Here is a 27,654-nt window from a genome sequence, read left to right as displayed (position 1 = left end):
ACCCTGTTGATGGCCATGTTTACACTAAGGGTGCCTACCCACTGGCGTTTTTTTTTCCCTGCGAAATTCGCAGCATTTTTTTTCTGCAGGGGTCTATGGGACTTGTAATGTTAAAATCGCGATCGCGCAAAATCGCAATTTACCGCGCGATTTTACCGCGCGATCGCGATTTTAACATTACAAGTCCCATAGACCCCAGGAGAAAAAAAAATGCTGCGAATTTCGCAGGGAAAAAAAAACGCCAGTGGGTAGGCACCCTAAATGGCTATTGTTTGAATTCACTCTTTCAAGTAATTATTTGCCACTAGTCACCCCACGTAAAAGGTAGAAGTAAATGTATACACTATATGGACAGTAGTATTTGGACACTGCACGTTTTTCAGAAATAGTGTTTTATTCTTCTATTTAGTAAGGTGTCAGCCCTCCTTTTGCTTGTATTACAGTGGTAATACGTTGAGGCATATTTTCCACAAGTTCTCTGTAAGTCTGGGCAGGAATAGCTCGCCATTCCTCGTACAAAGCTGTGAGAAGAGATTGTTGTGAGGATGGGCGTGGGTGGCGGTGTCGTACCCATCGCTCCAGTTCATCCCCCAAGTGCTTGATCAGATGAATGAATAGTTATTGCAAAATTAGCAGCTTTTTACTTTACCCATGTCCTTCCCAGCATACTATTCGGCAACTCAGTATTTGCATATTTGCCGATTTTCTGCAATGTCCAAATACTTTTGTCCGTATAGTGTATGTCATAACAAAATACAGGCTGTAGACAAATTCCTGAGTCCACTGATAACATATTACGCAACTGTTATTAAAGTAGTTCCTAAGAATTTTCGTATTAGTTCATATAAGACTTTTCATGTAAATCAAAGCACTGCTAGAAAATTTTAGCACCTCTTGGAATAGTAAATTTATAATGCAGTATCTTCTAGAGAAAACCCATATATTTCAACAGATAAATTATATCTAAAAGCCATCTTTAAACAAACACAATGACATTTCCAAATCTTAGCTAAATTATATATAATATTCCATATGTATTTTCTTTTGAGAATTGCTATTCCTATGCACCCCGACTCGCTGGTAACAATCAGGACAAGTTAGTATCAAGTCAACAATGCAGAGGAATTGCTTACAATAAGTTAACATAAGTTTATTACAAAATACTGTTGTCTTTCACATACAGTTTCCATTGAAAAGGAACACTATTATACGGATTTAGCTTCTAAGACAATCAGCTTGGTCGTATACACAGTAACACAAAACTATTAAAGCCAGAGCTACAACTCCCCCATGTTTTAATAACATGCAGAGCTAAGTTTTAGAGGGGCGAGTACTCAGGGTTGCATGTCTGAGCCTCTAACATTTAGAACTACATGTATGATGAACCCCAGCAGAGCTTCGACACAGAGAAAGGCCATTAGTTCACATCTTTAAAAGACTAAAATTTGTACAACCGTAGAGTTTAGATCCATTCACATGGCCTGGAACAAAGAAAAGTTGAGTCAGGTCCGAGGCTAGTTCAAAGTCTTCAACATGACATGGTCTGTATCACATCACTTCTTACATGTCAGGAAGGAACATGGTCATATTACTTATCAAAAACTTTTTAGTATGGGAATATCCTGGTAGCTTTAAAGAATGTCATTGGTTTCAAAAACATCACATCTGTACTGGGGTTCCACAAAACCTCGCTGTGCAAAGTAAATCTGCTGGCAACAAAGGAATAAGGGACCAAAAGAAAAAGATACCAAGTAAATTATAAATTCATGGTGTCTACCACATCCAAAAGCAGCTGGTCCCCTTAAAAAAAACATATCATGTGATGCCACCTATGGTTTGGCAGTGTCAAACCACCTACAAAGGAGTCTTTGTGTTTAATGTCGAGAACCGGATGGTCTCATAAATGTTCCAGTGTCCTTTCTTCATGGCAGTCCATGAAGAACCAGTGGTCCATGCAAAAGTTGTGATATAAGCATTCAAGTTGCCTGGAGGAGCTCCCACTGCTGGCTTGTTAGGTCTGATTGACACGGGTTGATTAGGACCCTGGAGGAGTGAGTATCCAAGCAGAGTGCACTGCTCAGGTGCTGCAAGAAGTGCCCTTTCAACTTCCATTTCTGCAAAATACAAAATCAAAGTCAACACCACATATTAGTAAGGGGCCTATAAGACGAGACGATTCTTGTCTGAATGAGCGAGTGACGTCATAGCTAGTTCGTTGGCTCTTGTGCAGCCTGTTTAGACAGGCAGATGCATCATTGGCTCGTTTAACCGAGAACCGTTCAGACTTTCACATTTGCTGTATAAGTGGCTGAGAGGGACTGAATGATTGCTGTTTAAACCGAATGATAAGTGACCGAGTCAACAATGGTTTTTATGCCTGCATAAAATAAACGGCGAACGAAAAGCGAACGATTATCACTTGTTTTTGGCTGTGTTTAGGCTGAACGATTATGGTTTACTTAAGTTCGTTTGAACAATTTTTTGAATGCGAATCATTCACACTAAAAGCACCTTAAGGGCTCATTCACATAACTTGAAGCTCCTGGGTCCCAATGCGAAATCTGCAACAGGACTCTCATCTATAATGCTTTACTGATATTGCTGGGCTCTCTATAAGGAGAAGAGAGGCCTCATGGACCCCCTAAAGCTCCAGGGCCCAGGTGCAACTGCATTCTCTGCATCCCCCATAGTTACACCCCTGCTTCCTCTCCCATTCCCATTGTTTAGCAGTTTAAACTAAACAATGGGAATGTTTCCCTAATCTTCCAGGTTCTCCCTTTTTTTTCCAGCTCCCATAGGAGTCTATGGAAACTCCTGCATTTTGCACACTAAAGACAGGTCAGGTCCTATCTTTTCACGCAGCAGGGAATTTCAGTCCCAGAACTTCAGTCGCTGATATCCTATCTTTTTAGGTGCAATTTTTTTTTTGCGTGGCTAAAATTCCTTCATCTGAACGTTTCCATAGGAAACCATTGGTTCTAATAGACACTTTTTTTGGCACATTTAAGTTAGCTGCGCAAATTCCCTCATGTGAATGAGCCCTAAGGGTGCATTCACTTGGGTGATTTTCATGCATGATAACTAACCGATTGCGGTATGGTCAGCTATCGTGTGAAAAGAACACATTGCTATTATTGTGTTTATTCACATAAGCGATTTTTATCTCAGACCGATGGTCCAAGATTGAAGAGTCGCTGTATTACCTATCTTTCCTGTCTCAGAATCGTCTATGATTTGCTATGGTATATAGATACAATTTTCATGCGGGTATGATTTTTATATTTTTCCTAATGGCGCAATATGTGATTTTCACATGTGTTTTACATGCGATGCCTTTTTCTCACAAAAAAGGAGGTAAACTGTAAGCGGTCCAGTATGTAATATCTGCTAAATAACGCATTTACCGAAATATGAACAATGAAGGGAAAGCGTAGTATAAACAGCATTGAATAAGGTCATTAACAGAATTACTGAGCACCCTAAAAAGACAACATTTTGGCCCCAACTATTCTTCCTGGAGTTATGGTAATTAAAGGGAACTTGTCAGAACTAAGGGCTTATTCACACATCCATATATCTTCCAGGTTTTCACGCCCAGCCAATATATGGTGTCCCTTTCTGCAGGGAGAAGAGGCGGGCCGGACCGGGAGCAGTGCACTGAGAAAATGCATGATGAATTTCAGCAAAACTTATCTTTTTACCACTAATTGACTGCACTATGTGAATGTACCCTAACTTAAGATAATGTTGTTTTAACGGAGTTGTCTGGTTAATGGACAGCCTATTTTTAATAGGACCCCCTGTGTGAAAATAATAAACAGAAGTATACTTACCCCTTCACGGCGGCGGGGATCCAGTGTTGCAGCCCGCTGCGGTCCTGGTAATTCCTGTGACAGATGATGTCACAGGAAATCAGGTGACCATTGCCGCCAATGAGAGGCTGCAGTGACCTCAGCCGTTCTCCAGGCATCGGCACAGACATTCTGACTGCCATAAAGCCAGGAGATCAAGAATGTGATGCTGCAGCCTCTCATCATCAAATGTCAAACTTCAAATGTCAATTTATGCTGTGGATTTTCACGAAGGATTTCTTCACTTCAAATGAGGAGGATGAAATCCGTGGCAAATCTGAATGTAACACATGCAGATTTTTTTGCAGATTCATACCAAAATCCACAGTGGACAATTTGTGGCTGTAACTTTACCAGGTAACCTGCTGGCAGCCCGCAACTGCCACTACAGCGAGCTAAGATGCTTACTACATGCATACTGTAATGCAGCACAAAACTAAGACAGTAAGCTCTCAAGCTCCCTCTGGTGGCAGCTGCTGCAGCCAGCACCTTCTCTTTTTTAATTCCACATTTGCAAATCAGGTTTATTTTTTCCGTTGTTTGCAAATAACAAGAACTATGTAAATAGCCCAACACAATTTACATAAGTGGTTTCTCAGAGCAGAGAGGATTGCCTTGTACAAACAAGGAAAAGGATAGAGAAAGAGCAATGGGATTGAATGTTCCTATTCTTTTCTATTGGGCAAATACTGATCAATATTTGCCCAGTAGGAAGTAAAATTGAGGCATATACTGATGACATATGGCTGTAATGTCATCTGTAACACATCTGTAATACGGATCTCTATTTTATGGACATGTTACAATTTGTTAGTCTGAAACCGGTGTAAGGCACATACTAAACACTGAAGGTGTTGATGTCAAAACTCCAAGACACACACTTTTACTGATCCAAAAGTACAAGAAAAGTTGGCTCCAATATGCTCAAAACCATATAAATAAGCCACAGAAGTTTTAGGTGGTTATTCTGTGAAGTGATGAGAAAAATCTGGAACTTTTCAGTCCTTGGACCTCCCAACCGGACAATGATCCTAAACATACTTCAAAGTCCATCGAGGCTTGGTTACAAAAGTCCTGGAAGATTCTGGAATGGGCTTCACAGTCACCTGACTTGAACCCCATAGAAAATCTTTGGTGGGATTTTGAATAAGAAGACTGCAGTATGTAAACCTAAGAATATTAGTGAACTGTCAGTAGCTGCTGTCTGGCTGTGCATCACGTTTGCAGCAGTTCAGAACAGCAGAAGGTGCTCTACTAAGTGCTAAAGATGTTTCTTAAGGGGTTGAATAATTCTGAGGCTGCGGGAATCATCAAAAGTGGTATTTTGTGTTGACTTTAGAGAAACCACTTGTTATATTAGTTGTGGAACTATTTACATTGTTTTTGTTTAATTGTTTTTTTGCAAACAGCTGAAAGTTTGTACATTTTGCAAACAAACCCAATGTACAATGGGGACTGAATAATTATGATTGCAGCTGTATTTTTTTTTACAGCAGATCAGGAGCTCTATATAAAAACTGGAGCTACAACGGCTATAAACATATGTTGGGAAATTAATCGGTGAAGAATTGTGAACACATTTGGAGTAGGGCTCAGGCACACAGCAGTGCACAGATGCTGTAAGGTAGTGCATGCAGGCCAAACGTACCAAGAAACTGTTACCCCCCCCCCCCCCCCCTTAGAAGTAATGCTCCTGGGAAGAACACCTCCATACAGAAGAATCCAGTGGAACACACCATTATTTTCTGTGTGATATGTACAGAATCCAATAAATTGGATTTACAGCAAAGGCCTCATATGTACCTCTATGAAAGCTCTATTCTGGCTTTGTACAAAAAAATGTTTGTGGTGCATTTTAATTTTACTGTTCACGTACATTTTTCAATAAAAAATGAATTAAGAAATTATTATTGATGTTAATTTTAACTTAAAGGGTGCATTCACACATTGATGATTTGCTGCAGATTTTGGTGCAGATCTGCAGCAGATTTGACCCCTTCAATTAAATTGAAATTGAACAGCTGAAATTTGCCGCAGATCTGTACCAAAATCTGCAGCAAATCTATGACGTGTTAACGCACCCTTAGGCCGCCTGCACACGAGCGTTCCGGATTACGCCAGCGGATTTTCAGGCGCGGGAGACCTGCGTATGGTACCTAAATGTGCTTGCGGATAGGTGCGGATGCGTGAAAAGACACACGCGGATATATGCTGGATGTGCTGCAGAAAGAAACGCGTGGAAAAACCTGCAGCCGCCCCATATAGTAACCCAACCCCTAGAGAACTGCCCAATTCCTTGGAAAATAGCATAAAAACCAACACCCAGTCTCCATTTTGTCCCTCTTGCTTGTGAGAGCAAGGCTGCAGGCTGGTGGCTGCTGGCTGCAGGCTGGTGGATGAGGTGACTGAGGGCAGTGGTGCGGCTGAAATTTGCCTGTGGAGCCTCCTGCCACGCCCACTTCCTCTAATGTCATAGCAACCAGTGCCTTCATCCGCAGCTGCACCGCGGATGTACTGCGTGAAAAAACGCGTCCATTCACTTGTATTGGAGTCTCCACTCACAGAATCCGACCCAAATTAGGACATGCCTCGTTTTTTTCTAGCGCGTGAAAATCCGCGATGCTAATCCGTCCGTCTGGGTACAACTGCGAATCCCCAAAGAAGTATATTGGCTGCGATCAGGGGCGGACAATGTGCTTAAAATACCGCAGCAGAAATTCCGCCCGTGTGCAGGCACCCTTAGGCTAACTTCACACGGGTGAGTGCAATATGGGGCTGTGAATCAAGCCCCAATATAGCGCTCCCCACCATGTGAATTGCCAGAAGATGCAAGGCGTTTTCATGCTAAAACAGCCTTGCATCACTGCGGGGATGAAGGGAATCCTTGCATAGAACATGCTGCGATTTGTTTCCTGCATAGCATTGCATCGCGGTGCCATGCGGAAAAACATTGCTCATGTGTATTACCCATTCAAAAGAATGGGATACATATTTGTCTCGCATGATTATATCGCCGCATATGAAGCTGGGTATATAACCCCTTAGTGACCAAGCCTGTTTACGCCTTAATGACCAGGTCAAATTTTGCGACACGTGTCACTTTAGCATGGAAAAAGACCAGAAAGGTTTTGCATATCCAAGCGATTCTGACATTGTTTTTTCGCTACATATTGTACTTCATTTAGGTGGAAAAAAAGACTGATAGAATTTGTGTTTATTTATTAAAAGCGCCAAAATTGGGAAAATTTTGAAAAAATCGTCATTTTTTCACATTTCCAACTGCAATATCTCAAATATGTGCAAACATAATATAGAAATTTTTGCTAAGATTTATATTTCCATCCGTTTACTTTATTTTGGGTGCACATTGGAAAAACTTTTTTTTTTTTTAACCATTTAGGAGACGTACAAATGTAACATTACTTTTCAGCATTTTGAGGAACACTTTGTTTTCCTACACCAATCCAAGATTGGAAAGGCTCATAGGAGTCAAAATGATAGATACCCCCACAAGTGACCCCATTTTAAAAACTACACCCTTTAACGTATTCACTGAGGGGTGTCATGCGTATTTTAACCCCACAGTTTTTTTTCAGGAGTCAATGCAATTTAGAAGAGAAAAACAAAAATTTCATATTTTTGCAAATATGTCATTTTAAAGACAGGACTTTTTTCTATAGTACACATGAAAATTAGGATTTGCACCCCAGAATGGATACCCCTGTTTGTCCCGTGCTTAGAAACATACCCATTGTGGCCCTATTCTTACGTTTGGATGCACAATGGGGCCCAAAATGAAAAGAGCAATCGGTGGCTTTCGGAACAGAAATTTTGCTTGAAGGAGATTTAGGCCCCATTGCCCACTTATAGAGCCATTGAGTGACCAAAACTATGGAGAACGCCCACAAGTGACCCCATTTTGAAAAGTAGACCCCTTAACGAATTTATCTAGGGGTACGATGACTTTTTTGACTTCACAGTTTTTGAATGACTCTAAGCCAAGCCGAAGGAAAAAAATTATGATTTTCATTTTTTTGGTAATTCTGTCATTTCAAAAGCAGTTTTTTTTGTACAGCACATATATTAATGAAGACTTGCACCCCAAAATGGATACCACTGTTTGTCCTGTGCTCAGAAACATACCCATTGTGGCCCTAGTATTACGTCTATATGCACAATGGGGCCCAAAATGAAAGGAGCAAGCGGTGGCTTTCGGAACAGAAATTTTGCTTGAAGGAGATTTAGTCCCCATTGCCCACTTGTAGAGCCATTGAGTGACCAAAACGATGGAGAACCCCCACAAGTGACCCTATTTTGAAAAGTAGACCCCCTAAGGAATTTATCTAGGGGTATGATGACTTTTTTGACTTCACAGTTTTTGAATGAATCTAAGCCAAGCAGAAGGAAAAAATTATGATTTTCATTTTTTTGGCAATTGTGTCAATTTAAAAACTGTTTTTTTTGGAAAGTGTACATAGGAATGAAGACTTTCACCCCAAAATGGATACCCCCATTTGTCCCGTGTTCAGAAACATACCCATTGTGGCCCTAATCTACTTAAAGGAAACATAGCTAGGCCTATAATGGAAGAAGCACCCGTTGGATTTCAGGGTACAACGGAATAAATTCCAGTCCCCATTGCCCACATGTAGAGCCATTGAGCGTCCAAAACGATAGAGAACCCCCACAAATGACCCCATTTTAAAAACTAGACCCCTTAACAAATTCATCTAGGGGTGTACTGCATATTTTGACCCCAAAGTATTTGAATGAATCTAAGCAAAGCAAAAGGAAAAAATTACGATTTTCATTTGTTTGGCAATTGTGTCAATTTAAAAACTGGTTTTTTTGTACAGTGTACATAGGAATGAAGACTTTCACCCCAAAATGGATACCCCTGTTTGTCCCGTGTTCAGAAACATACCCATTGTGGCCCTAATCTACTTACAGGACACATGGCTAGGCCCATAATGGAGGGAATGCCCGCTGGATTTCAGGGCAGAACTGAATAAATTCCAGGCCCCATTGCCCACTTATACGGAAAAAAATTTGACTTCCTAAAAATAATCCCCCCCTCCCCTTTCCCGACATCCCCATTTTTTGGCATTCCCTAAATATTAGATAAAGGTAATAATATAAACTGCGTTTTATGTCCGAAGACAGGGGTAATTACGGAGGCTGGTTGGGTTGGGCACATGGGGCAAGAAAACCGGGTATCCCCCCCCCTCCTCTCATGTATTTTGGGGGTATTTCATAACCTCAGCGGCAGGGATGGGGTGTAGAAAGTGGCGCTGTGAGGCTTTGTAATCACAGAGAAGGCACTCAACAAGCTGCTCCTGGAACTGCATGAAGGCGAGCGTTCCCGAGGCTTCTTGTAAATTACGGATTACAGGTAGCGGTCTGAATAACGCCGGGCTCACGTAGCCGTAGGCGGAATCTGCTTGCCGAGGCCTGCAGCGGATTCCAGCTGTGAGCCCGGCTGTGACCCTGCGTACAGTTGCGTAATGTACTGCGCATAACTGCCTACTCAAACAGGCGGTTTTTTGTTTGCATTTCCCGTGCCGTCGCTTAGAGATGACCCGGGTACCCGCAGCCCGTACACAATGTGTTTGCATATGGGGTGCGAGTATATCCGCGGTCATAGAGCACAAAGGGCTCTAGGTCGCAGATATTCGTGGTAAAATATAGCATGCTGTGTTCTGTTTCTGCGAGTGGATTACGTAATTCCGACCCGCTAATTGGGGGGAATTGTGTAATCCAATGCATGCGATTGATCCGTGGATTACCGCTGATCAAGCGCATGCAGAACCTGTAATTCCTCTCCGGTCACGCGTGACCGGCCTAATGTTAGATCGCTACTTTATCACGTGACCGGGGACCGCTCAGCGAGGCCGCCGGTCACTGCTCCAAGCACTCAGCGACCATTGGTCGCTGGGAGCAAGGAGATTTAAAATTTCCTGGGCTTCCCGGCTCCTGCGAATGTGTCCGGCATTTTGCCGGCGGGCGCATGCGCAGCAGCCGGAAGGGTCCATGGAGGATAATCGCATCTGGATTCAAATGCGGAAGCCTCCGAGAAGATGTTTCATCTCCCCCAACCGATCGCATCGGTGAGGGGAGATGAAACTTCCACTTTTTAAAGAACTTTTACGTGATCGCCATTATGCATTGGATAACGGCGATCACGTGACCAGTAACCGCATACCGCGGCTCCCCGTGACATCTCCAGGCTCTTGGCTACCTTTTGTAGCCAGCAGCAGGGATTTTTATATTTCTTGGGCAATATTTCACTTTTGTGCATGCGTCCGCCATCATGCTGACGGGTGCATGCGCCGAGGCTGGGGTAAGATCCGCGGATCAACATCCCACCAGGGAACAAATCTGGGACCTTGGGTACATAATTTCATCCCCCCTTACAGATACGATCCATAAGGGGAGATGAAACTTTAACTTTTTAAACTTTTTTTACTTTTAACTTTTTTTTTTTTTTTTACTTTTTAACTTTATATGATCACCGTTATCTGATGGATAACGGTGATCATATGACTGGAAACCGCATACAGCGGTCCCCAGTCATATCTCCCTGCACTCGGCTATCTGTGACAGCCGGGTGCAGGGAGATTTTGAATTTGCCGGGCTCGTCGGCTTCTGCGCATGCACGCCGCATCGGCACATCGCAGACACCAGTGGGGGGTCCCGACACCGGCCGGAGGACATCGGCGGACCTGAGGTGAGTATTTTTACCTCCCCTCATGGATCCGATCCATTAGGGGAGGTGAAACTTTTCTTTTTTTACACTTTTTTTCACTTTTCCGCGATCGTCGTTATCCATTGTATAACGGCGATCGCGGTACCGGGGACTGCTCACCGCAGTCCCCGCTGACATCTCCTGCCTCCCGGCTACCTACAGGAGCCGGGAGCCAGGAGATTTTAAGTCTCCCGCGCCGCCGGGCCTTCTGCGCATGCGGCTGACGTAATGCCGCCTGGCGCGCATGCGCAGAAGGACGGCTACGGCGCCCGGAGCATCGGGACAGCGGGGAGTCGTGCGGCGGACCTCAGTGAATAATTTCAGCTGCTCCGATGGATCCGATCCATCAGAGCAGCTGAATCTTTAACTTTTATTGCACTTTTATTTACTTTTTTGCGATCAGCGCTATCCATTGCATAGCGCCGAGCGCAATGCCGGGGGGGGCTCCGAACAGCCCGGGATGACAGCTCCATGCTGTCAGCTACCTGTGGATACCAAAAGCATGGAGCTGTCACGTCCACAGCCCGAGGGGCATTATTCTCTGCAGGACACATGTTTTTACGTCCTCAGAGAATAAAGCCCACTTCGGGAGGACGTAAAAACACTATGGGCTGGTCGTTAAGGGGTTAAGCTTAAGGGAATCGGCCATCATTTGTAGGCCTTTTTCACATGAAGGTTGCGATTTAACATTCGGCAGATCGTGCTGGAAAATCACATGAATGGACGATTTGGACGATTTCCCGCGAACAAGTCCCGAGCTTCATTAGCATTTTCTCGACACTTGAGCGAATAAGGCCTTATGCCGCTCTCTTTGAGGGCAACATACTGTAGGGACAGGCACACGGATAACCTCAATCATAGCAAAATCCAAAAAGAAAAATATGCGAGCGAGCATTGTCCTTAGCGAGTATCTTTCCGCACTCGGGAGAAAAGGTTCGGCTGCCGGCGCGGGTGTCAGGTGAGTTGCGGTGGTGAGCAGTGGGGAGCGGGGGGCAGAGAGGGAGAGAGAGATCTCCCCTCCGTTCCTCCCCGCTCTCCCCGCCGGCAGTCGAATCTTTGCTCCCGAGCGGGCAGGTACTCGCTGAGGGCAATGCTCGATCGAATAATTGCCCTTAGCGAGTATGCTCGCTCATCTCTAATTACATCCCATTTACAAGATTAAATATGGTGACAAATCTCAGCTATCAGTACGTGTAATAGAATTTAAGTTGTTGCAATATTCTAATACTAGAAGTATAGTCACCTGTCTGCTGTCTTTCTGGTTGCATGGTTCAAGCATGACCAAGGCTCCTGTAGAGAATGATGTGATGGACAGGCATTTATCTTGTTGTCGGATTAAAGTGTCGCTCAATACCCACTCCTGAAGAATAAGCAAAGCAAAGATGAATGAGAGAGCGTTATACAAAAACTTTACTAGTAAATTTTATGTATATTAAAAGGGTTTTGTCATTAAAAACTTCACTTCACATTTTCCAATATACTGCCCTGCCTAGTATAAGCTGAGGTATAAGGAACCGCAGCAGATTCCACCCGGCCCGCAAACATGAGGCCATAAAATATACTATACTCACCTGTCCGGACGCTGCGGAGCTCTCCTCCGTTGCAGCCGGATGTTCTTTCTTCTGCATGGCGGAATGCGCTTGGGATGCCGACAGGGGTGGACAAAAATATGGAAAGGCCATACGAAATGCATGCCTTAAGTTACATAAGATTATAAATCATATTTCAATATGACATGTAGAGACCAATTTTAAGTGGAGGTTATATGACACAGATGCTGCTGGGCAGAAATGAACATCTGCCTGTGCAACAAGGTTCCATTGATCAGGGGTTTGAGCCACTCAGCTGCTGTTAACAGCCGACTCCCAAAACCATCCAGAGCAGGGCAAGAGATGAAGTAAACACAAATGTGCATGAAAGCTCTCTGCCAAGCAGGGGTCAAAACGGTGCTAATGATTAAAATCCCATGCATTTTTGTATGGTGTTTCTGTATTCTTATGCACTGCCTTGGCCGAAAGTACCCGGCCATGAATGTACGCTACCTCAGCCAAAGCGGTAGAATCGGCATTTGGCACAGTCACATGACCTGTGGGAATCTAGGAGCCAGAAAAACATTGGGAAGGAGAAGACCTGTTAAGGAAACGGACTGGGGAGGAATAGGTAAGTATACAAAAAATGTTTTACTGTGACAAAACCCCTTTAAGATACTGTCCTCTCTGGCACCAACAATCTTCTCCCATTTAAAGTCACTCAGACCACATTTGTTTCCATTTCTAGCATTCGGCCTGAAAAAAACTGAATGTATGGACCATGTGTTTATACATTGACCTGATGTGAACCGATTGGCTGATTGTATACTTCCATGAATAAGCAGGAGTATATACTGTATGTATCTCATCCAGTGGCCACAGAGTGTTCTTTATAATGGACTTACACAGTCAGTGGTCTCTTCACCGTATCTCTCCTGCGTAGCAAATGATAACCATACTTAGGGTGCCTTTACACGGGACAATCTGTTGGGCCACAGTTGTCGGACAGGTCGTACTAGTGATCTCTCCTGTGGTTATACACAGGACCGAGCATCTCTGACTGAACGGAGGAGAAGTGAGACTGGGGTTCGTTCCAGCTCGCCTGCCTCCATTCACAATAAACAGGCAGTCGTTCATGAGAGAATGACTGCCTGTTTACTCGGAACGATACGTTGTTCAGTTTTCTGCATGCAGAAACTGAATAATGAATGAGAAGCAAATGACTTCCCATTCGGCGTTCAGTCGCTGAATGCATTTACACTAAACGAGAATCAAACAGATTCTCGGTGGATCGCGGGAATCTGAACGTTAACCGTTTCGTGTAAAAGCACTACCGTCATGATAGCAGTATGTGTCCACTTTCCTGAGCTGTGAAGTGCTAATATTCAGCACCTGGATCATGCTCTATGATTACCTGTGCGGCTGGTGCAGTGCTTGCAGTTCCTTTGCAGCTTCCAACTCCAGCCAGAGTATTTCCTGCTGTGTCCGGTCCCTGAGATTCCAAGCAGTTTCCCCCCTGTTTTAGAATACCTGTGATCACTTCCTTCTCGGGGATCCTGTAGTGCATAAGAATATACAACAAGTTACATATGTAGCAAAACTTAACTCGACTGTGATAAAATTCTGCAACAAGTCATCTTAATTTAAGGCATTTAAAAAGCTATTATGTCAAAATGTCAGAATCCTTTGAAAACCAATTGAAAGGCAAAAATTATGGTGCCTGAAGTTTTCTTAGACGGTATTTACACGGCTAAGAGTGAGCTGTGCCCAAGATTCTTGGGTGTAACTTGCATCGCACAGGACATGAATACTCCGTCTTTATGCTGTGCGGAACACTGCACATTGTATGTCGTACTCTCATGAGAGACTCGCACAAAAATAGTACCAGCAGTGATTTTCTTTTAAACTCACACCATCCATTCAAGCAAAAAAAAATTTTAAAAATTGCTTGTGAACGAACTCATTCAAATGAATGGATTCTATGCCCATGCAAGTTCTGCCAGTCTCAGACACACAGAACTTGGGCGAGAATATCAGCTATGTAAATATGCCCTTAACCCTCTCCAATCCACTGTCTGAGGTCTTCCTACATTCTGATTAAAGCTTATACAGCTCGGGGGCGGAGTCTGACCGGCGATGTAGACGGCCGCAACTCCGAGCAGCTCCCAGAGAACCCTGCAAAAGATCCTGTCAGCGGGACCCAGAACGGCCGAAAAACGACCACAAGTAAAGAGACAGCACAGCGGAGACCATCGGAGAAGGAGCGGGCACTAGAGGAGAAGATGCCGCGCGGCAAAGAGCGGGGTAAGATAGAAGAAGCCGGCGGCCGCCAAAAACAAGATGGCGCCGGCGGGAGAGAGCCGCGGACACTCATACCGCGCCTCAGTACAGCCAACACGGAGGCAGCGAGGAAACTAGCACGGTATGCCAGGGAGGAGAGAGATAGAGAAGAAGAGGAAATAAGCCCGGGGCAGCAGAGGGGAGACACAGAGGAGCGGGGGAGCCCACAGATAAGAAAGAAAACGGCGGGAGCAGAAAGAGAGGAGGGAGCCATATGTCAAGAAGACACAGTAGAGGGGAGAGGGGGCAAAGCAAGCAGAATAACAGACCCTGATTTAGAAAAAAGCAAGCAAAACAGTACTGCACAAACATCTGAAAATAAAAGACAAGACACTGTGCCCAAAATGATAAACTCCAGCAGCAGAGAAATAAACAGTGTAAACACAGACAAATACTGCCTGCAGGATGATGCAAGCACCATAAATGAAACAGACCAAGAAATACAAGATGGCATGCGCATCACAAGCATACCTGAAAACAGGGCACAAAAAGGCATAGATAATGCAAGAACATGCAATAAAAGTACACAGGACAAGACAAATAATATGAGTACTACAGACAACCGCATGCAAAACAGCAAAAACTATGCAAGTACAACCGCCAGCTGCGCACAAGATACCATAAATAACGCAGGTGACCCTGACACAAATAACCAAGAACCAAAAGATGCAAGAGGCGTCAGAGAACCCACGCTAAAAGACATTTTTGGAGAAATCACCAAATGCAATGCATCGCTGAATAATCTCAACATGCAAATGGGTGCAATGCAAACGAATGTAAACCTGCTGCGACATGACGTGCAAAAAATAGCAGAGCGTCTGACAGAAACCGAACAACGTGTAAGCGACGTGGAAGACGCAATACAGCCAATGCAACGAGATATGGAGAAAAACCTGCAAGATATACAATATCTACAGAACAAAGTAGACGACCTAGAAAATAGGTCAAGAAGGAACAACGTGCGGGTTGTGGGCCTCCCAGAAAAAGCGGAAGGAAGAAACCCAGCAGAATTCATGGAAACATGGCTGACTGAACTATTCGGAAGAAACATCCTCACCGCGATGTTCGCAATTGAAAGAGCCCATCGTGTCCCCACACGGCCCCTCCCCCCAGGGGCTCCCCCAAGACCAATGATTATGAAAATATTACACTACAGAGATCGTGACATCATACTCCAAAAAGCCCGCGAGAAGGGCGAAATCCAATTTAATGGCGCAAAAGTCTCCTTCTTCCCGGATTTTTCTATGGAGATTCAAAAGAAACGCGCAACATTTACAGAAATAAAACGCCGACTGCGAAATCTACAAGTGCCATACGCGATGTTATACCCCGCCAAATTGAGGGTGGCGGCACTGGGCGCAACACACTTCTTCGAAAGCCCAAAGGAAGCCGGCACCTGGATAGATCACAACGAAATGGAAATCCGAAGGGGACAAACACAGCGCAAATCACCGCGAAGAGATAATACTTAAAGAAATGTTTAATTTAAGGGACCCCAAAAATTTTTGAGAGGAGCTTCTGGGAAGACAGGACACATCGTTCGGAAGAATGAAGGACTGGTACCCCGATCCGAGTGGAAGACAACGGATCAGTGAGTTATATGTTGGGGATGTTCGTTGTTTGGTCTCTCTCTCGTATGTTGGGGAAATGTTAAATAATATACAGGTAGAAGAGGTAATGATAGGCGGTAGAAACATAGGACAGGGGGGGGTAAGGGGAAAGAATGCTAGCATAAATGTACAGATGATAAGAACACTGGAAATAACAGAAATATGTAAGGTAAAGCAAGATACATGTAAATACTGGAGATGGAGACGGAGAATGGGTAAAACTGTATGCATATATGTGGGGAGGGATACGGGTGTAATGTTGATACAGAGATATGGATCCTCCCAGTGCGGCTCACTCACAGACATAATAAAGAACAGCAAACACCAGAAAATAAAAACCCTGAGGAAGGTAAAGAGCAAGAACAATGAGTAGGAAAGTCAGGATTGTTTCGTGGAATGTGCGGGGCATGAGTGACCAGACAAAACGATCGGCAATATTACAGGTAATCAAGGAGCAGGGCCCGGCTATTATATGCCTGCAGGAAACGCACTTGTCTAAAGAAACCATAGATACACTCAAAGTGGGGGGAATGGGACAAAACTTCCACTCTACACATACAAGATACTCCAGGGGGGTCAGCATAGTAGTGCACAAAAACATACCGTTTAAATGCCTCGCGCGAAAAATAGACCCAGAGGGCCGATTCATATGTCTACACTGTAGGATATACAATTACACATGTATCCTGGCCTCGGTATACATCCCGCCCCCATATAACAACACAGTAATGCGGCAAATAGTAGGATTTACAAATGACATACCAGATGCCCCAATCCTAATAATAGGCGACTTTAACTCGGTAATTAACCCCGCACAGGATAGACTAAGGACAGAAAATATAAATGAGGAAAGGAACCTAACATCACTGGGCCGATTGTTAAACGAAATATCACTAATAGACATATGGCGAACACGACACCCCACAAATAAACAATATTCATGTTATTCGTCCACACATCAATCCCTATCCAGGATAGACCTAGCAATAGGGAACACTAGGCTATACAGTGACATAACCGCAATAGAATACCTGCCGAGGGTTGTTTCTGATCACTCCATGCTACGCTTAGATCTACAACATAGCAACGCCGCCAACTACACCCAGAGACGGTGGAAATTAAACCCGCACTGGCTAAATATATTAAATAAAGAAAATGGGAAAATAGCCCTAGCGGAATATTTTGAACTAAATAAAGGCACTACAAGTGTGACGGTCAGCTGGGAGGCCATGAAAGCATACATGAGGGGGGTCTATATACAGCAGATCACACAGGCAAAAAAGGGACACAGAGAGAGAGGGCAGAAACTACAGGTAAAAATGAAGGAAACGGAAGAAAATCACATAAAAGAGAATACCATAACAACACTTAACATATGGAAAGAAGCCCAGGAGGCACTTAATAAATATACACTAGAAGCAGCAGCCACCAAAAATGGGTTCAGGAAGCAGGCATACTATGAGGAAGGAGAAAGAACGGGACACATGCTGGCAGTCATAGCCCGAGCACAAACTAGCCCCACATATATTATTGAATTGAAAAACGTACAAGGCGAAATTGTTAGGGATACAGCATCCATAAGAGAAACTGCGCAGGAATATTACTCCTCCTTATACTCCTCAAAGCTGGATAAACCAACAGAACAAATTGAGGAATATCTGGAGGGGATAGCAACGCGGAGGCTGACGGAAGAACAGAGAGAATTCTTAGATGCACCAATAGACTTAGAGGAACTACAAGAAGCAGTGAAAGATATGCAAAACAACAAGGCCCCAGGGGAGGACGGCTTCCCCATAGAATTCTATAAACAATACGCAGATATTCTATTGCCACACCTGTTAGAGACAATGGAGGAGGCAGAACAGAAAGGAGAACTACCAAAAACAATGAGAAAGGCCAAAATAACAATTATATTAAAACCAGAAAAGGACCCCCTGTTGATGGACTCATATAGGCCAATATCGCTGCTGAACGCAGACGTTAAAATAATAGCTAAAGTCCTAGCGAATAGACTATCTAGAGTGGCCCCCGCTCTGGTGCACCCGGATCAGAGCGGGTTTATACCAGCAAGATCAACAGCAACAAACATCCGCAGAGTATTCCTAAACTTACAAATACCAGTAGACAACGCCGGAGATAGAATCCTATGTTCATTAGACGCAGCTAAGGCGTTTGATAGCGTCGAATGACAATACTTATGGAAAGTCTTAGAAAAAATGGGATGCGGCACAACATTTGTGAGACGGGTAAAACTCCTATACACTGGAGTGGAGGCGGATGTACTCATTAACGGGGGGTCCTCAGAGACATTTCCATTATACAGAGGGACAAGACAGGGGTGCCCATTGTCACCTCTCTTGTTCGCACTAGCAATAGAGCCCCTAGCGTGCAAAATAAGAGCACACCAGGGAATAACGGGGTTTCAAAGAGAAAACACAGAGGAGAAAATTGCCCTGTACGCAGATGATATGCTGCTGTTCCTGGGGGATGGTGGAGAGTCCCTAGAAACAACTATGCAAACAATAAAAGAATTTGGGACTTTCTCGGGACTATCCATCAACTGGAATAAATCGGAAATACTCCCAATAGATAACCCCGAGATGCAGATCACTAACAGAGAAATAACCCTGAAATGTACACCAACAATTAAATACCTGGGAGTTAAAATCACCAGAAAAGTTAGCGAATACGCAAAAATAAATTTAGAACCACTCATGGAAAAGTGGAAACAAAAGTTACACATATGGCGCAAACTGCCTATGACAATTATAGGAAGAGCGAATTTAATAAAAATGATATGGATGCCGCAACTACTATATCTAATACACAATGCCCCCCACTGGATAACACAAAAATTCTTTTATAAAGTCAGGGGACTATTCAGGGAACTTATATGGGGGGGGGGAAGACGCCTAGGATTAAATTGGAATTGCTATATAATTCCAAAGAAAAAGGCGGACTGGCCTTACCCAATCCGTTTGCGTATTTCATGGCCTCCCAGCTACAACACCTTAGGGGGTGGGAGACGGAAGAGGTACAGGAAGCCAGTTTCGGGATCCTTAAAGACTTCTTTGATGGGTCACATTTGTTTGAAACTCTGGAATGTGGAACATTTAAAAGAGATGGCCAGAACGCCCCCACACTATTACTTATACACAAAGTATGGTGGAAGGCCAGAGATATGCTTGGTATAACAGGCTGTACACAACACACCCCCATATGGAACAATCCACATCTACCAGAGATTAACAAGCTACAAGGCTTCCAGGGATGGAAAAACAGGGGAGTCAGAAGGATGGGACAGATACTGGAGGGGGGGAGAGCTGAAAACACTTGAACAGCTAAGACAGAACTACGACATTCCTAATAGGGACTTTTACAAATATTTACAGCCTAGGCATGCTGTACAAGCAGAAAAGAGCATGGCAGAAATAACAGTGTCAACAAACGCAGTGGCGGACATAATAGGGAAGGCTACCACCACAGCCGGGAAAATATCTATATTATATTCCTATATACAGGATACGGTCAATGCACACAATCCAATACCAACAAAAGCAAAATGGGAAGCAGACATAGGTCCCATTGAGGAGTCGCACTGGGAGGAGATCCTGTAAATGACACCCAAACTATCTCTAAGTGAAGCGCACAGAATATCACAAATATTCCTAATACATAGAGTTTACCGTACTCCGGCCTTTCTGCATAACATAGGTATAAGAACCTCCCCGATATGTGTAAGGTGCAGGGCCCACACGGCGGACCTAATCCACATGCTATGGAGATGTCCGAAACTGCACAGATACTGGGCGGAAGTACGGGATGCAATAAACGCAGCATTCGGCATAGACATGGATTTCACACCATACGTGTGTATCCTAGGATATACGCATGACCTCGTGTTAGATGATAATGAAAAACTGGCGGTATCCAGACTATTATATATAGCTAGAAAGACAATAGCTCAACACTGGCTAGATGAAGAGCCGCCTACGCTAGGGGAATTCAAAAAGAAGGTCAATCAAATTTTACCATGGGAAAAAAGTATATATACTAAACGCAAGACCAGCCAAAAATACTATGATATATGGCTGAGATGGATACACGCCCAGAGCCAGACGAGGAATGATGGAACCAATATATGAGAAGTGGGGGGGTGAGCCGTGTGGGTCGGCACCAACGGGTTGGGGATCTGACCCGGGAGAGGAGAGGAGGTAAATAAGACACAGTAAAGCAGGCATATGCCATATATAACGTTTATTGAACAAAATAGAGCTGCTCACAAGACTAGTATACTGGAAAAACAAACTAGAAAGAATTGGGAGGACAGGATAAGATAATATAAAGGGGAGAAAGAGAGACCAGACAACGGGCAATGATATACTGCTACCCCTTGTAAGTAGCAAAAACAATCACCGAACCAATAGGATGACAAGAAAAAGAAGACAAAAGAAGATAAGCGGCACGAAGAATGAAGAACAAACAACGAAGAATGAAGAACAAACGACGACACTAGAAACTGTTAATACCACCTAAGATAGACTGAGGAGATACAGAGACCTGTCATTTAAAGGACTAAATGTCGAGAGAGAGACTTTAGGGGCGGGGGGAGGGGGGAAGGGGTGGGAGGGGGGGGGACAGGGGAAACAGTTATAAGTACAAAAATGCTACAAAGACATGTAAAAGATGAAAAGTTGAATAAAAATATTTTCAATAAAAAAAAAAGCTTATACAGCTCCAATGTCAGAAGACATCTTACAGGGTATTCTTACCATCTATTGCCAGCCACTCCGCTGTCGGGGCCTCTGGCGCACACACACTGGCTTTAGCCAGCAGATGGCATCATTGTATAACAGCAAAAAGAGAAAGCCTTTTAGAAAACCCTGAATCCAAAATTGGATTGGAAAGGGGTAATGTTTTAAGAGTCACGTTAGACTTTGTGATATCTATAGCATCTATTATAATATATTGGCAGATGTAACAGTGTGTTTAGATTTCTAATTTTGCTAGTAATTATACTACGGAGTGCTACATACAGTGTGATATTTGTAAAATGAATAGAATGGGAATTGGAGAAATGCATTGTCTTCAAGGAGCTGTAGGATTCCTTTAGCATGGAGCATTCAGCTGCTGTACAGGCTTTGTCGTACTCCGAATGTATAGGGAAATCTTCCATGGTGGAATATCTCTACAGACGTACATGTGGAATTTGATGGAGCCATGATTTTTATTTTTTGGACTCACATGGAATGCAACAGTAAAAAAAGTATCCATATGAAATTGGGGGCATACAGAGATATAGACGAGGCTAATGCACCCCTGGAGAAGCTCTACCGCATTCGTGAGCCCCGAACACAGACTCTCCTTACCACATACTACTGACTTACTTCAGTTCAGGGTAGACATTCTGGAGGTACCACTGGAATGATTTACAGTTCATCTTCTTTCGTAGCTCTAATCTGTCAGACACGCTAGAAGGAGACAAATACTGATGGTCATAATGTAGAGCGTTAGATTTCTCAAGACAACAGACTAAACATTTCCAGATTTCAGTTGCAGAAGACATGAGGTTGGTATGTACAAAATGGTCCTAGAAGCTACCAATGACATGTCATAAGGGCCAGGTTCACGCTGTTACAGGGAATGTGTGTGCCTGGCCTTATATGTCTGCATTTATTATAAAACCACTTTGGAAATGCATTTATTTCCATGCAGTTTTTCCATGATGCTATATTGCTTTAGCGCTCTGTTGCACTATTACCACCCTATGTGAGGGTACCCCAAAAATTGTGTCCTGAATGGCTCTCTCTCCTATAGGCACAATAGAACCTTAAAAGTAAAATGAAATAAGTAAGTTGCTTGAAATAAAAGCTGTTGGATCACCTGTGGTGAGTGTAATTGTGCATGGGACGAAGTTAGAGTTAAACTGAGTGAAATAATCCTTAAACATTTACACTGAACACATTGTGACAATTCAGGTAAGAAATCTGTATGTATGCACCTCTGGTGCGAAACTGGCAGCCTCCAAGGAAACAAAATCAGTGCATGTATCTAGTAATCTGTAAGAAACTATGGTCATGGTTTAACAAATGTTAAGCTCCACCATATATCAGTAGTAGACGACCCATTATTTTCAGATTCCATTCAAGGGCCAACATTACATTCAATATTCCAAATACATCTACAGAAATGACACAGCTCCTTGTCCCCCAAAACCAGAGTAGCCTCATTCCCACATAAGAAGTGACTCCGATTAAAGTTTGCCAAGTATTGGACGGGAGAAGGCTTGGGAGGCTAGTGCCACTAGAAGTAGGCTGCATGTCAGTTGCCCACTACTGCTTAATATGAGGGAGGTTTTGCTATGTCTGATGGAGGCTAAATAATGAAGAGTAGGTCTTCCAAATGTAGTACACTCATTGTCAAAAAAACATGCCTTCCCTACCAATAAAGAACAAATAAAAAGCTCCTTCTGCGCTCTTTCTTTGGGGTCTTGCGATCCAAAAAAGGGAAACTAGCAAGTCTCCACAATACGTAATAAAGTATATTTAATTGTACATTTTGTACATAAAAAACATATAGAGCTTTTGCAACGCGTTTCGGCACTAATATCAGCGCCTTTTTCAAGCATAAATGGACATGAACAAACAACACTTTATATAGGGTTACTTACATTTCATGATAGCGGAGTCCGGAGCTTGCAGCATGGGACGCCGGTCTCTCCCTCGCTGACGTGTTAATCGAGCGTCGGGGGATTAGATATGACGGGTCAAGGTTAATGGAGTTACGCCGTTTACGTAGCTACGTATAAACGTACGCAGTTTACGTATAGTCGACCCTACGCGTTGAACTCCGGACTCCGGCTAATGCAAATAGATTGAAACTCCGCAATTAGCGGTATATCAACATTAAAACAATTACAATAGAATACAGTGAATGTATCTTCAACCAAATCTAATCATTTTCATAAATTTCCATAAATCTAAAAGAGATTATTCTAAAACTATCTATACTTATGCTACATATATAATTTATATATCATTATTCCTATTTGGTATTTTATAAAGAAGAGAAAATAAAAATCACATACATCTTTAAGAGAATACTAATAAAGATAAACCTATATATATCCAAAAATACTATCATAATTTACATAATATCTATTCCTATCTACCAAATAATATGTTAAACAAAGATGCCTCTAAATACTCCTATTCTAATACAGTATAGTGTCGTTCCTTATATTTTTTCCAGCACCTCATTTAATCCAACAGGCACTAACGAAGCCATCCTGTAGATCCAGAACATTTCCCTGGTTTTTAGTTGTGAAAAGGAGTGGGTGCGGATATGTTCTAAAGGTGTGATGCGCAGGTCCTTTGGGTTTTTTTGATGTTTCAATGCAAAGTGCCGTGAAACACTATGCTTCATGTAACCCATAGAAATATTAAATCTGTGCTGATTTAATCTGGAACTTAAAGTGTTTGTAGTGCGACCAATATATTGTAGTCTACATGGACACTCTATTAAGTAGATTATAAAGCGAGAACAGCAATTCAAGAATTGGTCTATTTTTATATTTTTCTTTTCTCTGTTACAATAGACCTCTTTTCTTCCTTGTCCAATGCTGTCGCAACACTTACAGCGCTTTCTTCCGCATTTAAACACTCCAAGTGTTGCGACAGCATTGGACAAGGAAGAAAAGAGGTCTATTGTAACAGAGAAAAGAAAAATATAAAAATAGACCAATTCTTGAATTGCTGTTCTCGCTTTATAATCTACTTAATAGAGTGTCCATGTAGACTACAATATATTGGTCGCACTACAAACACTTTAAGTTCCAGATTAAATCAGCACAGATTTAATATTTCTATGGGTTACATGAAGCATAGTGTTTCATGGCACTTTGCATTGAAACATCAAAAAAACCCAAAGGACCTGCGCATCACACCTTTAGAACATATCCGCACCCACTCCTTTTCACAACTAAAAACCAGGGAAATGTTCTGGATCTACAGGATGGATTCGTTAGTGCCTGTTGGATTAAATGAGGTGCTGGAAAAAATATAAGGAACGACACTATACTGTATTAGAATAGGAGTATTTAGAGACATCGTTGTTTAACATATTATTTGGTAGATAGGAATAGATATTATGTAAATTATGATAGTATTTTTGGATATATATAGGTTTATCTTTATTAGTATTCTCTTAAGAAAGATGTATGTGATTTTTATTTTCTCTTCTTTATAAAATACCAAATAGGAATAATGATATATAAATTATATATGTAGCATAAGTATAGATAGTTTTAGAATAATCTCTTTTAGATTTATGGAAATTTATGAAAATGATTAGATTTGGTTGAAGATACATTCACTGTATTCTATTGTAATTGTTTTAATGTTGATATACCGCTAATTGCGGAGTTTCAATCTATTTGCATTAGCCGGAGTCCGGAGCTCAACGCGTAGGGACGACTATACGTAAACTGCGTACGTTTATACGTAGCTACGTAAACGGCGTAACTCCATTAACCTTGACCCGTCATATCTAATCCCCCGACGCTCGATTAACACGTCAGCGAGGGAGAGACCGGCGTTCCACGCTGCAAGCTCCGGACTCCGCTATCATGAAATGTAAGTAACCCTATATAAAGTGTTGTTTGTTCATGTCCATTTATGCTTGAAAAAGGCGCTGATATTAGTGCCGAAACGCGTTGCAAAAGCTCTATATGTTTTTTATGTACAAAATGTACAATTAAATATACTTTATTACGTATTGTGGAGACTTGCTAGTTTCCCTTTTTTGGATCTCAAGACCCCAAAGAAAGAGCGCAGAAGGAGCTTTTTATTTGTTTTTTATTGCTTTCTTCCCCATTGTTTGGTGCAACACCCACTGGGGCTTTTTTCTTCTGCTGCATCTCCTTGTTTAAGGATTTTTGGGGATCCTGCACAAAGGAACATCTTTAGTTCTATAGGCGACCGGGGATCATCGGTGCAAGCGGGTTATTTTCCCAAACTTGGGGATCCCGCTGTGCACCAGGTGAGTAAAAAACCCCCCCGTTTGTGATTTCGGATTTCTGTGTGGTGGCGCGGATCTACATTTTGTGATTATGCCTTCCCTAGCAGGAGTTGTCGGAATTGAAAAAACGTTTCTATTTGTGATTGTAACGTTGATATAAGTGATTACAATATCAGAGCAAAGGGAGAATTGTGGAAAACTGAATACTTAAAGGGAGACTAATACCCAGTCGTACCACCTCTAGCTTGGATACAAGATGTGCTAGAGGCGGGCATGGAGGCTCTAGTACCCTGTTGTACCTCCTCTAGCTTGGATACAAGATGTGATACAGGCAGGCATGGAGGCTCTAGTACCCTGTTGTACCACTTCTAGCTTACATGCAAGATGTGATATGGGCAGGAATGGACATATACAGGTTCTGTATGGCATCCTGAGGCATATCGGTCCACATTTGGTGTAACCAAGCCTCTAGAGCAGTGGTGGCGAACCTATGGCACGCGTGCCAGAGGTGGCACTCAGAGCCCTCCCCTGCTGGCACGCGCCGCCATCGGCCGCTCACCGCTTGTGAATACGGGCAGGGGCAATGGCTCCCTGGTATTCTTGTATTATGTTGCCACCGGAAGTTAAGTGTATACCACCTCAAAATAAATCCGATCCCAACAATGTAATCCAGCTTTACTGAATAGTACTTCTGAAGAGGCTAGACAGGTTATTCAGCAAACCCCATGTATAAACAGGCAAAGAGTGCAGCACTCCTATTCTGCATAAAAGCAAGTACACTTTTGGTCTCCATTAAAGTTGCATCCAGGATCTGCTTATTTTCTGGTCATCGCCATCATTTGTTTTACATTTTTGATGGAGTAAACATGTCCTAATAGGGCTCTCCAGGGGCAGATTTGGCACCTAGAGTCCCTGGAAAAAAATGTAAAAGTGACCAACTCATGAATATGGATGACATTTCAAGAACTCCCTACACACACTGTGGGAAAAATTTGCATGTGGATTGTAATTTCAATTCCAGCAAGTTGAATCACAACAAAATCCACAGTGGATATTCTGCTGAGAATAAAATACCCTACGTTAATACAGAAACACAGAAAACTGAACATTCTCTATGTTAGCATGAGATATATCATTCCCAGTGGAATATCCACTGTAGATTTTGCTGTGATTTCACAGAAAAGAATTGGCTGCAAAGTCCATTTGTGTAACATGTGGTTGTGCCACATATTTAACACTAGCTAATATACCCGGGTTCGCCCGAGTTAATTTGGTACTGGTGTTTATCTGGTGTTCACATGGAAAGTCTTATGAAGTCGTGGTTACTTTCGAGATACTGAGGAAAAACATATGTTCACCATTTTGCATAGTTCTCTGCGTTACCCAGGAAACACCACGTGGAGGTAACCATGCGACGTTTCCTTCATATAAAATGACATCAGGAAGTGAGAGAATTAGATTACGTACATAAAATTTGGACACTAATTCTTTTGCGCTTAGAATTGAATAATCGAGTTGGGACCTATTAACTTTTCATATTTATGACACAATCAATGCTTGTGCCAAATTTCATGTTTCTATGACATTGGGAAGTGAGAGATTTGGATTATGTACGTAAAATTTGGACGCTAATTCTTTTGCGCATAGAATTGAATAATGGAGTTGGGACCCATTAGCTTTCCCTATTTATGACAATCAATGCTTGTGCCAAATTTCCCGTTTCTATGACACCGGAAAGTGAGAAAATTACATTCCGCACGTAAAATTTGGACGCTAATTCTTTTGCGCATAGAATTGAATAATCGAGTTGGGACCCATTAGCTTTTCCTATTTATGACATAATCAATGCTTGTGCCAAATTTCCTGTTTCTATGACACCGGAAAGTGAAAAAATTACATTCCGCACGTAAAATTTGGACGCTAATTCTTTTGCGCATAGAATTGAATAATCGAGTTGGGACCCATTAGCTTTTGCTATTTATGACATAATCAATGCTTGTGCCAAATTTCCTGTTTCTATGACACCGGAAAGTGAAAAAATTACATACCGCACGTAAAATTTGGACGCTAATTCTTTTGCACATAGAATTGAATAATGGATTTGGGACCCATTAGCTTTTCCTATTTATGACATAATCAATGCTCGTGCCAAATTTCCCGTTTCTATGACACCGGAAAGTGAGAAAATTACATTCCGCACGTAAAATTTGGACGCTAATTCTTTTGCGCATACAATTGAATAATGGAGTTTGGACCCATTAGCTTTTCCTATTTATGACATAATCAATGCTCGTGCCAAATTTCCCGTTTCTATGACACCGGAAAGTGAAGAAATTACATTCCGCACGTAAAATTTCGACGCTAATTCTTTTGCGCATAGAATTGAATAATCGAGTTGGGACCCATTAGCTTTTCCTACTTATGACATAATCAATGCTCGTGCCAAATTTCACGTTTCTATGACATTGGGAAGTGAGAGATATAGATTATGTACGTAAAATTTGGACGCTAATTATTTTGCGCATATTATTGAATAATCGAGTTGGGACCCATTAACTTTT

The 27,654-nt window shown here is 42.6% G+C and overlaps 1 protein-coding gene across 1 annotated transcript in view; it reads right to left on the bottom strand.

Moving 5' to 3' along the window:
- Window positions 1-418: 418 nt before the first annotated feature.
- GALNT16 (polypeptide N-acetylgalactosaminyltransferase 16) overlaps window positions 419-27,654 on the bottom strand; it is a 128,224-nt gene continuing 100,988 nt past the window's right edge. The window contains exons 12-15 of the mRNA XM_066608491.1: window positions 21,463-21,546; window positions 13,540-13,681; window positions 11,840-11,956; window positions 419-2,114 (exon numbers count right to left, since the gene is read on the bottom strand). Coding sequence (XP_066464588.1) covers window positions 1,977-2,114; window positions 11,840-11,956; window positions 13,540-13,681; window positions 21,463-21,546 — 481 coding nt within the window. The 3' untranslated portion in view covers window positions 419-1,976. The remainder of the gene's footprint in view (window positions 2,115-11,839; window positions 11,957-13,539; window positions 13,682-21,462; window positions 21,547-27,654) is intronic.

The sequence above is a fragment of the Eleutherodactylus coqui genome, chromosome 6, assembly GCF_035609145.1.
Source record: "Eleutherodactylus coqui strain aEleCoq1 chromosome 6, aEleCoq1.hap1, whole genome shotgun sequence".
Classification (NCBI taxonomy): domain Eukaryota; kingdom Metazoa; phylum Chordata; class Amphibia; order Anura; family Eleutherodactylidae; genus Eleutherodactylus; species Eleutherodactylus coqui.
The sequence above is the reverse complement of the archived record's forward strand: the minus strand, read 5'-3'. Positions and strand labels throughout refer to the sequence as shown.